At 40.1% G+C, this 12,128-nt stretch overlaps 1 protein-coding gene and 1 long non-coding RNA gene across 2 annotated transcripts; both read right to left on the bottom strand.

Annotated features, from left to right (window-relative positions):
* Nucleotides 1–1,099: 1,099 nt before the first annotated feature.
* Nucleotides 1,100–2,307, bottom strand: LOC113466469. The gene is made up of 2 exons (XR_003390855.1): nt 2,165–2,307; nt 1,100–1,274 (listed from the first exon to the last, which is right to left on the bottom strand). It is a non-coding gene; the product is annotated as an uncharacterized LOC113466469 (long non-coding RNA).
* Nucleotides 2,308–4,335: 2,028 nt separating this feature from the next.
* LOC113466467 (probable ubiquitin carboxyl-terminal hydrolase FAF-X) lies at nt 4,336–11,997 on the bottom strand. The gene is made up of 7 exons (XM_026821908.1): nt 11,992–11,997; nt 11,527–11,711; nt 11,037–11,166; nt 10,339–10,596; nt 9,911–10,009; nt 9,246–9,353; nt 4,336–4,617 (listed from the first exon to the last, which is right to left on the bottom strand). The coding sequence occupies exons 1-7, from the start codon at nt 11,995–11,997 to the stop codon at nt 4,336–4,338; spliced, it is 1,068 nt and encodes a 355-aa protein (XP_026677709.1).
* Between the last annotated feature and the right edge of the window lie 131 nt (nt 11,998–12,128).

The raw sequence follows: 12,128 nt of genomic DNA, 5'->3' as shown, positions 1-12,128 counted from the left end.
GTTCGAGCGAATTTGGCTGAAATCTAAAGACCTGAGCATTGCGAACTCTTTTTGAGCGTTTTCAAAGATTTGGCGTTAAATGGCGATATAATCGTAAATTTCTCGAGGTCCGGCCCGCGGACACTTTTGATCATCAATAACAATTTTATGGAAGCTGTCTGCAAAATTTGAGCGACCAGCGGCTAAAGGTAAAGTCGTGAGAAGCGGTAGTTCCTTTTGAGCTTTTTCCCTGTGTAGCCCTAAATAGCCGAACTTTGGTTCGGAATAACGGCCGAAACGTACCTTCTGGAAACAGCAGGGTTTATACGCTTTTCCAGGAATGTATGCAATATGTTGTTGTTTTCAAATGCTCGGAGTTGACTATTAGGTCATTTCGTTTTTCGGAAATACTTATTTAATTTGAATATTTTTCATTTTTGACTGGGTGGCAAATTTCATGACATTCCCAGGTGTTCTTTAAATTTCCACGATTTTCTATGACTTTTTGGGTGGCAAATTTCATGACATTCCCAGGTGTTCTTTAAATTTTCACGATTTTCCATGACTTTTTGGCCGATTTTCAGATTCCATGACTTTTCCAGGTTGCGTATAAACCCTGTTATAATTTTAATACTTGTATGTATTTTTTCCTGTACTGCAATGTTTTGTAAAAATAAAAGTACTTCGTGGGGGATATTAAATGAATGATGGAACAATTAAAAAGGAATAAATAAAATAAACCATACGCGTAATAAATACCTAAATAATAATAATAATAATAATAATAATAATAATAATAATAATAATAATAATAATAATAATCAAATCATGAATTATTTATGGTAAAGCCGAGTCTTTTCACAATTTTCGTGGATATCACAGCATTGCTAATTTCCATTTTTCATCTTTTTACGCCAGTAACGGTCGTTCCTCGATTGAAGTAGCTACTCAATTGTCTTCAAGATGCTGAGTGCACCCCGAACTCCAAGCACAGAGCCAAAAAACTTCGACTCCGCCGGAAATCGAACCCGCGACCTCCGGCGTGCAAGCTGAGTGATCAAGGTTTTCACTCACCTATTATGTATCATATGTTGTTCGTCAGGTCCCACCACATTCTGTTTGGTCAGCACGCCTATCGTATCATAGTGAGCTCTCAGTCTATCCAAACACTCAGCTATGAACGTCTTGTGAAATTGAGTGAGGGAGGATTGTAGCTTGGGGCCCAGATGTGTGGACACCTCCTTCAGAAGGTCTATGGCACGGAACGCGATATCCTCACCTGCGTTGGTTATTACCTGAGGGGAAATACAGACCATGAGAAATTGCTTGCAATGCAGAAGGTCCCGAGTTCGAATCCCACCTCTTCTTCTTCTTCCTAGCCTTTTCCTATTTAAATAGGGTCAGCGTTTCTTGTCAGTCTCTTCCAGGCAGCCCTATTGTGTACCTCCGGGTTCGAATCCCACCATTAAGAAAAAAAAATGCACTCGTTTTTTGATTGGAATAATTTCAACGGGTTGAATTTATTCCAATCTCGAGAAATTACTCCAATTTCATCTGATGAGGGACATAATACGGAATGGGCATGCTATGACACAGACCACAAGAGTCGGTTGTTTTATTGCTACGAACAACGGCGCAGCGGTAAAGGGACTTTTCAGTCGTCCTCACCTGCGTTGGTTATTACCTGAGGGGAAATACAGACCATGAGAAATTGCTTGCCATGCAGAAGGTCCCGGGTTCGAATCCCACATCTTCTTCTTCTTCTTCTTCCAGGCCTTTTCTATTTAATTAGGGTCAGCGTTTCTTGTCAGTCTCTTCCAGGCAACCCTATTGTGTACCTCCGGGTTCGAATCCCACCATTAAGAAAAAAAAATGCACTCGTTTTTGATTGGAATAATTTCAACGGATTGAATTTATTCCAATCTCGAAAAATTACTCCTATTTCATCTGATGAGGGACATAATACGGAATGGGCATGCTATGACACAGACCACAAGAGTCAGTTGTTTTATTGCTACGAACGGCGCAGCGGTAAAGGGACTTTTCAGTCTCATCATAGAAGTACCTATAAATGAGGTATTTTCTACATCTTCAAAATAAAATAATAATAACACTATGTCGACAGCTCCTAGGACTAGTGTATCACACGAACTCACACCCTCTAGATTAGGAAACTCTCACTTACCCGCCACAAATATTCTGCACCTATCAGATCCGCATTGTCCAATAGAAGGGATCTCTTCTTCACTTTCAGTACCAGTTTGCCTTCCCCAATGTTGACTGATTTGAAGAACTTCTCGAAACACTTGAGGCCTGACTCAGTCAGTTGACCTGAGGAATGAAAGGGATGAAATATTAGTTAGAATGGAATCTTTTTTTACTCTCTCCCCCCCCCCTTTTTCTTTTTTAGAGAGAGGGTATCGAACACGCGATCTAACGCTCACAAGACAAGCACACTACTTCTTTGACTCACTTTCAGTACCAGTTTGCCTTCCCCAATGTTGACTGATTTGAAGAACTTCTCGAAACACTTGAGGCCTGACTCGGTCAGTTGACCTGAGGAATGAAATGGACGAAATATTAGTTAGATGGGAATCTTTTTTTTACTCTCCCCCCCTTTTTTTTTCTTTTTTAGAGAGAGAGGGAATCGAACACGCGATCTAACGCTCACAAGACAAGCACACTACTTCTTTGATTTTGCTTTTGTCCTAAATTCATCTGGAGTCAGCATGCGGCAAGCGCACTACCTTACACGCTAACTAGGATGGCTTTCAGAGATTTAAAACCCTCCCTAGTTACCGAATTGAATTGAGTTCGGAAAAATATCCCAATGCCAGTCCAGTTAGCTTGGAGAGTAGCGCGTCTGCCTTGTAAGTAAGCGCTAGGTCGCGGATTCCATTCCCGCCCGGAGCGGATTTTATCCTAAACAGATAAGGTTCGTTCTCGGAACGGCTGGTTTTCTCCTATCCTGTCTTCCTTCTCTCCTCGCTTTCGGAACGATAATACTTTGGCAGTTAGAGTCCCCCAATCAAATCTCTTTAAAAAAAATCAAATAGACTTCGTAAAAATATCCCAACATGCGCATGTAAAATGGCTTCAAGATAACACCTTTGGTTTTCTAGTGGGCTCTATTTTTAATAGAAATATAGCTTTAAATCCCCCCCCTCTCTTCCTTCTTCCGCCTCTTCCCTCTTCTTCCTCTTTAATATTCCCTCTTCTTTTATAAAATTCCTGACCTGGTAGGTATCGAACCCAGGACACTTACCGCCATACGGTCCGGTGTGAGCCACTCTTCTTCTGGATGTCTGTGAGGATAGTATGCCACGCCTGCAATCACCTTGTTCACTTCGTTCAGAGCGTTCATCTTGCCGTTGAACGACGAAATTTGCAACAGTCTGAAAACAAAACGAGAGTGAGAATTTACAATACCAATAAATTGGAATAGCTTAAATTTTTAATCCTTTAATCTGACAGCCCTTTCGAAAGTCTAAGTCTCTCCTGAACCTGTGTGATGTGATTGTAACGCCCGTCTGGGTAATAATGTTCTGGATTTATCTCGGGGTTTTCTGAAAAAAACAAACGGGAAAAGATTACAAAAAAGTCCAAGGATCCGTTACACCAACTTTCTTTTGAGCCTAAGATACAAATCCAATGGAACTTAATGGAAATGTTAGCGCTCAGTCGCGGGTAGATTCCCGGAGCAAACTTTATCCTAAACAAATTCTAAGGCTTGTTCTCGGATTCTGTCCTCCTCTTTCCGATTTCGGGACGATAAGACCTCCGTTTTTATAGTTCCCTTCGTCAATCTGCTTCATTTTTCTGCTGTACCCTTTGCTGTATTTAATTTCTTAAATGAAGAAAAGCAAAATTTTGCCAATAACAAAAAAAAGGAAGTAAATTCATACTAAAGGTCAAAAACATTGATAGATAAGTCTCAATCTGCTTCATTTTTCTGCTGTACCCTTTGCTGTATTTAATTTCTTAAATAAATGAAGGCAAAATTTTGCCAATAACAAAAAAAAAAAGGAAGTAAATTCATAGTAAAGGTCGAAAATATTGATAGATAAGTCTTAATCTGCTTCATTTTTCTGCTGTACCCTTTGCTGTATTTAATTTCTTAAATAAATGAAGGCAAAATTTTGCCAATAACAAAAAAAAAAGGAAGTAAATTCATAGTAAAGGTCGAAAATATTGATAGATAAGTCTTACCTCTCACTAACTCTCTGACTTGGTTCATATACGAGCACAGGTTATTCGTAATCAGCATGATCAGACTGTGATTTTTGATCAGGATATCGATGATGGACTGTCGATTATTGCTCGAATGAGAGCGAGATGAAGGAGGGGCGTGGGAGTTCAGATTTTGTCCGCTCTGACTTGGTTCATATACGAGCACAGGTTATTCGTAATCAGCATGATCAGACTGTGATTTTTGATCAGGATATCGATGATGGACTGGCGATTATTGCTCGAATGAGAGCGAGATGAAAGAGGGGCGTGGGAGTTCAGATTTTGTCCAGGTTCGTAGAGACAGCAAATGTCTTTGATTTGGCGCAGGGCCGGGACGACCCACTTGGGGTTCGACTTGAACTCTTCGATGCAGGTTTGTAGCCAGATGGTTTTCTGCTTGTCACGCTCCTGAGGAAGAGAAAAACAAATTATTTATCAATTTGGATCAGAAATGAAGTCATAAGTAATAGGATAAGTTTTTTACTCGTATATATATAACCAGCTTTTTCTGATATTGTATATATATTTTTAGAATTAAGCTTTTATTTGCCAACCATTGTAACAAAATTTAATTTTAATACAAATATACGCCAGCCTAGTTAGCTCGCTTACATTTTCCATAAATTTTCTTGAAAAATTGAACAAAAGTCTACTTCTGTTTTCAGTTCCGAGTCACCTGAGAACCAGTGAGAAGTCAGCAATTCGTCAAATATTTTTGTTTGTTCTTGAAGTGCCAGACTAAGTAACAAACAATCCAAAAGTTACTAAACCAAAATATATACAGGGTGGTTCAAAAAATAGTACGTTTTGCTGACTGGGATCAGTCTTATTTGCCATGATATGCAGAGTATTGCAGAGCCAGACAACTAGGGTACATATTTTATTGAACAAAAGTTAATAGATAGGTACCTAATCCTAATAGATAAGGGATGGGAGTTTGGCAGTTTGTGGCCAGTAAACGTAGGGACTATTCGGGTCATTAGTAACTTTTTGTTTTGTTGGTCACATTGATTTTGATAAGCCGATAGATTGATGAGATTTTGCTAACTTCTCCAACATTAAACAGAAACCTTTGGAGGGGAAAACTGGAAAAGGATAGGGAAGGGGAGATAGAGAGAGAAGGAGAGGACAGATAGAGAAAGAAAGAGAAAAGCGGGAGAGCGAAAGAGAGAGATATAAATGTGGCAGAAAGTTTGAAATATTAAATTTTATCTACTCAATAACAAGAACGACACTCAAGGCAATAGATAGAGAGAGAAAAGAAAATGGGGGTAAAAAGGAAAGGAGAAGAGAGGAAGAGAGTAGACTGGGGCAGAAAGATAGGGAAGGGGAGATAGAGAGAGAAGGAGAGGACAGATAGAGAAAGAAAGAGAAAAGCGGGAGAGCGAAAGAGAGAGATATAAATGTGGCAGAAATAGAAAGAGAGTAATGAAGAGAGGAGAGGGAGAAAGAGAAACAGCGAGAGGAAGAAGGAGATAGAAAGATAAAAGAAATAAAAAGAGAAGAGAGGGAAAGAGAGAAAGATGAGAAAAGAAAGAGAGACATTGAGGAGAGAAGGGGAGATAGAGAGAGAAGGAGAGGACAGATAGAGAAAGAAAGAGAAAAGCGGGAGAGCGAAAGAGAGAGATATAAATGGGGCAGAAATAGAAAGAGAGTAATGAAGAGAGGAGAGGGAGAAAGAGAAACAGCGAGAGAAAGAAGGAGATAGAAAGATAAAAGAAATAAAAAGAGAAAGGAGAAGAGAGGGAAAGAGAGAAAGATGAGAAAAGAAAGAGAGACATTGAGGAGAGAGAGACGAGGAGAAAAGGTAAAGATATGAGAAGGATTTCCAAGGCAAAGTCACATTAATAGGTTTGGGTTGATAAGGATTTCGGACCCATGATAGAAGGCAGAGAGCTTAGGGTGGTATATCCTTTCTTCTCTATTAATGTAGATTGTATCTCTATGACATGCAATGGTGACATGCTATACTCTCTCGTACATGTCAGGGAAACAAGGGCATTCCCAGCTTTCCAATAGATCAGTTGCGCTTACTTGGATGAAGTTTCAAAGTCATAGAGCAGGAAAAATGAGACTGAGATTCTGAGATACTAGTGGAACACGAAAGGATATGTACAATGGTACATCTTTAGGAACTACCTACGACCATGAATATCAATACATTTCTGAAATAATAAACCCACTTGAAACCTACGCCACGTTCTTTATTCAAAAGAATCTTACTCCTGCTTTCCAATTCAAAATGAAGATGGAATACTGATCTATTTCAAACGGAGTGTCCTGGCATCTTTCTTCTCTATTAATGTAGATTGTATCTCTATGACATGCAATGGTGACATGCTATACTCTCTCGTACATGTCAGGGAAACAAGGGGGGCATTCCCAGCTTTCCAATAGATCAGTTGCGCTTACTTGGGTGATGTTTCAAAGTCATAGAGCAGGAAAAATGAGGACCAACGAATCTTTTCTTTTTCTTCTACGATTTAAAAAATACCGGTAAATCGTGAACTTTGACGTCACGGCATACGCTCCCGTAGGCGATGACGTACCATCAAATGTTCCGAGCAATGCTCCTTCGCAGGCAACGCATTAATGTGTTCTTTCTTCTCTATTAATGTAGATTGTATCTCTATGACATGCAATGGTGACATGCTATACTCTCTCGTACATGTCAGGGAAACAAGGGGATTCCCAGCTTTCCAATAGATCAGTTGCGCTTACTTGGGTGATGTTTCAAAGTCATAGAGAGGACTAACGAAATTTTTCTTTTTCTGTGGTATATCCTTTCTTCTCTATTAATGTAGATTGTATCTCTATGACATGCAATGGTGACATGCTATACTCTCTCGTACATGTCAGGGGAACAAGGGCATTCCCAGCTTTCCAATTTCGAGTGTAAGTTTCATTAAGCAACATTTCTCATCACACAATCTACCTACTTACTTACTTACCTACCTATACTCAAGTTATACATAGGTAGCTCGTTAGAATTGCCAATGATTTTTTTTTTTTTTTTTTAAGAGGTTTGACAGAGGGAACTGACTGCTATGGTCTTATCGTCCCGAAATCGAAGAGAGAAGGAAGACAGGATAGGAGAAAGCCAGCCGTTCCGAGAACGAACATTATCCCTTCAGGATAAAATCCGCCGCGGGCAGGATCGGTCGATATGTATGGCTTAACTCTATATATAAAAAGCCCACTCTGAGGCTTATGTGTAGGGGCAACCACCACTAAGGTGAGTTAAGCTTATACAAATAACTTGAACTCTTCGATGCAGGTTTGTAGCCAGATGGTTTTCTGCTTGTCACGCTCCTGAGGAAGAGAAAAACAAATTATTTATCAATTGGATTAGGAATGAAGTCATAAGTAATAGGATAAGTTTAAATTGTATCAAAAATAAATAAATAAATAAATAAAATGAGATTTTTTTTAGAATTAAGCATTTATTTGCCAACCATTGTAACAAAATTTAATTTTAATACAGTCCCGAAATCGAAGAGAGAAGGAAGACAGGATAGGAGAAAGCCAGCCGTTCCGAGAACGAACATTATCCCATCAGGATAAAATCTGCTCCGGGCGGGAATCGAACCCGCGGCCTAGCGCTTACAAGGCAGACGCACTACCAACTAAGCTAACTAGGCTGTGATTGATTGCACGATGATTGATTGCAATGATTGCACGATGCTGTATCGGTAAACTTGAAAAGAATTTTTATACATTTTATCAATAAAATAAATTCATCAATACATGTACATAATATGTAGGTATACCTATTGGAATTAGACTACAACCTACCTATCAGTGCTGCACGTTTATTGCTATTCAACATAATTTATTATCAACATACATCATAGTGATCATAGGTACGTATGTAGGTAATTCCTTCACAATCCAAGGTAACTCTATTCCCCTCTGGTGGGGAGGTACTGATTTCAGGACCACACTTTTCGAGCATTTTATTCGAGGTAATTTTCCACACACTTTGTTGACAAAAAATAATAACTGCCAAAACAAAGTCTCATTCAAATTCTGGAGGAACACTCCAGGCCTTGTGTTACCACGAAAGAAAATTTTCGGAAACATTTTTGTCCTCCGACGTGACACAAACTTCAAACACGTATCGAAAAAAACAATATACTAAACTGAATAACGAAATGTCATGCACTACCTATACACTGAATGAGCGAATTTTAGTATTTTGTAACAGCCTGCACCCCGCACTATACATGTTATGCTGGGATAAGAGGGAGTCATGTTCAACATTGGTATAGCAAAGGTCCCGAAATTTATCTCTCAAGCGGCATGTCAGTTAGAAAGTGCAGCACGTATTTTCGAATTCCTATACCTACAAACACCATTTTTCCACATCCTTAGCTCCCTCCTATTATCTAATGGCAGAAGATTCCTGTAATTGAAGGTATTTTCAGTTTCATCCAAAATTCTATAGGAAGGTTTAAGCAAGATGTAACTATTTCATTCTAAAGGAAAGAGGGAGCTTGTAAGCGCTAGGCCGCGGGTTCGATTCCCGCCCGGGGCGAATTTTATCCTGATGGGATAATGTTCGTTCTCGGAACGGCTAGCTTTCTCCTATCCTGTCTTTCTTCTCCCTTCCATTTCGGGACGATAAGACCATAGCAGTTACAGTTCCCTCTGTCAAACCTCTTAAAAAAATACAAATATACTTATATCTATCTATCTAATAGGATAAAAGTAACGGAAGTGTCAAGGAAGATCCAGGAGAGGAGACGACAGTGGTATGGTTATGTTGAAAGAAGAGATGAGAGCTACATAGGGAAAAGAATTCAGAGAAAGGGCGCGGGAGGCCGAAGAAAAGGTGGAAGGATTTTGTGAATGTGCCTGGAAGGGACTGACAAGAAACGCCGATCCTATTTAAATAGGTAAAGGCTAGAAAGAAAAAGACAGCCTTGGATGCCAGCTGGCAGTTCCATTGTAGGAAAATACTAGGAGGAGCGTCGAAAAATGAACTTAAGGCCAATGTGCCTTTGTAAACAACAACATTGTATGTAATATGTTACCTGTGAACAGCTGTAGTCCAATATCTTGAGATGAGAGGCGAGGGCTTGCTCCATGATATCCGTCATTACATCATCTGAATGTGCCAAACTCCAGAATAGATTAAGTACCTGGCAAAATGAAATAGAATATAGAATAGGTACCTCGTTTATCCTGCCCGAACAGGACTGAAAGGTCCCTCCAGAAGTCTTTGCAAGGTCCCATCTCTCGTATTATTTGATGGTAACGCGTCTGCCTTGTAAGCGCTAGGCCGTGGGTTCGATTCCCGCCCGGGGCGGATTTTATCCCCAATGGATAAGGTTCGTTCTCGGAACGGCTGGCTTTCTCCTATCCTGTCCTCCTCGCTTCGATTTCGGGACGATAAGACCTTGGTACATAGCTACCTCCTTGTCTGTGACCAATTAGACCAAACCTGCAGTACAAGTCGCACGCTTCTGGGAGCGACTGATATAAATGGTGACCTTGTACCGGACACGGAAAGTAAGTAAGTTACAGACCCTCTCTCAAATCCTATAGGTACCTTACATGATCATTAGTAATGTCATTACTAATGATGGAATTCTGGATTTTCTGATTTTTCATCATTACTTGGAAATAATGACATTACTAATGATTGTGTAAGGTACCTATTAACTGGATGGTAGACACCACTCCCGACGTTGCTTACCTTGTCCGCCATGACTCCATCCTTGTCATCCTCCGCCAGTCGACGTATTAACTCGAGTAGCTTCTCTGTCTGTTTACGATTCGCCGAAGTCCAGCTGGCCTGAAGAGGACGAGAAATAAACGAAACTGTTAAGGTGTCCACACATAGTCGACCGGCCGTCAAATGATATCGACTGAACTGTCCACACTGCCTCGACAACATAGATCACCTCGTCGATCGACGGCCGGTCGACTATGTTTGAACTTTGGACAGACCTCAAGATCTTGAGTAAGAAACCCGTTTTTCGCCGTTCACATGTCAAAAATGTCGCTGTCTTTAACAGGACACCCTTTGCCAGTTACTTGTGTTGTGTTCTTCTTTTTAAGATGAATCTTCACAAAGTCACGTCAGAATCTATCAGTATGTAAAAAATAAATCATCATATGTACCTGGAAGCAGACGAACAAATGGTCCAGCTGGACCGGACTAAAGTCCCACGCTAGCTTGGCCAGCAGCTCGTGTACGTTTTTCACGATGGCGTCATGTTTTCCTGCCTGAGCAGCCCACACCGCGTCCAAATCCCCCAGAGACAGGGCTTTCTCCTTAATGAGAAACCGCAGGATTTTCTCCAATTTCTCCACATATTGGGGCTGATGGAGTGAATCTCTCAGGACAATCTCCAAAACATTGTTGTCTTTGATCCATTTCTGTGAGAAAAGCAAATAACACAAGATTTGAGAAATAGAGAGAAAATAAACACATGATAAGATAAGAGGGCTCCTCATTTCTCCACATATTGGGGCTGATGGAGTGAATCTCTCAGGACAATCTCCAAAACATTGTTGTCTTTGATCCATTTCTGTGAGAAAAGAGAGCCAAATAACACAAGATATGAGAAATAGAGAGAAAATAAACACATGATAAGATAAGAGGGCTCCTTAATGAGAAACCTTAGGATTATGCGCATGTAAAATGGCTTCAAGATAACACCTTTGGTTTTCTAGTGGGCTCTATTTTTAATAGAAATATAGCTTTAAATCCCCCCCCTCTCTTCCTTCTTCCGCCTCTTCCCTCTTCTTCCTCTTTAATATTCCCTCTTCTTTTATAAAATTCCTGACCTGGTAGGTATCGAACCCAGGACACTTACCGCCATACGGTCCGGTGTGAGCCACTCTTCTTCTGGATGTCTGTGAGGATAGTATGCCACGCCTGCAATCACCTTGTTCACTTCATTCAGAGCGTTCATCTTACCGTTGAACGACGAAATTTGCAACAGTCTGAAAACAAAACGAGAGTGAGAATTTACAATACCAATAAATTGGGATAGTTTTAATCCTTTACTCTGACAGCTCTTCCGAAAGTTGAAATTTGCAACAGTCTGAAAACAAAACGAGAGTGAGAATTTACAATACCAATAAATTGGGATAGTTTTAATCCTTTACTCTGACAGCCCTTTCGAAAGTTAGAAACACATTTCTGCCAGCCTAGTTAGCTTGGTTGGTAGAGCGTCTGCCTTGTAAGAGGTTTGATAGAGGGAACTGTAACTGCTAAGATCATATCGTCCCGAAAGCGAAGAGAGAAGGAAGACAGGATAGGAGAAAGCCAGCTGTTCTCTTTTTTGTTAAATTTTTCTTTACCTTAGTATAATTTTCAGTCTAAATATCTCAAGCTGTTTGACCGTATCTTCCTGATGAGGCACTCGCGCCGCTAGTAGCTTGCAAGACTTGATGATAACGGATATGGCATCATTTTTCGACTCGTTCTTTGCCTCTTTCTTCAGTTCTTCATCAGTGAGATTTTCGAGAATCTCGGGCACAATTTCCTGATGAGCAAATTAGAATTAATAAGGGAAAATGAAGACGTAATACACATACGAGTACCTTTGAACTTTTTTTTTTTCCATAAAAACTTTATCCATTTATTTGTATAACATCATGTTATACCCTAAATGAAGAAGTTTGGAAAAATTATTCTTGAAAACCCAAATCAAATCATGAATTCTTTGTGCTAAAGTAGAGCTTTTTGAGTATATCACAGCATTACTAAGTGCCTCCTTTGCAATCAATTTCCATATTTCAATAATCTTTTTACACTGGTAATACCACCATTGGTCGCTCCTTGATTAAAGTAGCTACTCAATTGTCCTCACAAGGTTATCGGCTCTGTCCTCATGCACAGAGCCGAAAAAACTTTGACCCCACCAGGAATCGAACCTACGACCTCCGGCGTGCGAGCCTAG

Source organism: Diaphorina citri, unplaced genomic scaffold (genome assembly GCF_000475195.1).
Source record: "Diaphorina citri unplaced genomic scaffold, Diaci psyllid genome assembly version 1.1 scaffold275, whole genome shotgun sequence".
In the NCBI taxonomy this organism is placed as follows: domain Eukaryota; kingdom Metazoa; phylum Arthropoda; class Insecta; order Hemiptera; family Psyllidae; genus Diaphorina; species Diaphorina citri.
The sequence above is the reverse complement of the archived record's forward strand: the minus strand, read 5'-3'. Positions and strand labels throughout refer to the sequence as shown.

Coding starts and splice junctions, on each gene's coding strand:
- LOC113466467 (XM_026821908.1), bottom strand. Junction 11,167..11,526: donor AGACTGAAAATTATACTAAG/GTAAAGAAAAAT, acceptor TTTTGTTTTCAG/ACTGTTGCAAATTTCGTCGT. Junction 10,597..11,036: donor TCACACCGGACCGTATGGCG/GTAAGTGTCCTG, acceptor CTTTTCTCACAG/AAATGGATCAAAGACAACAA.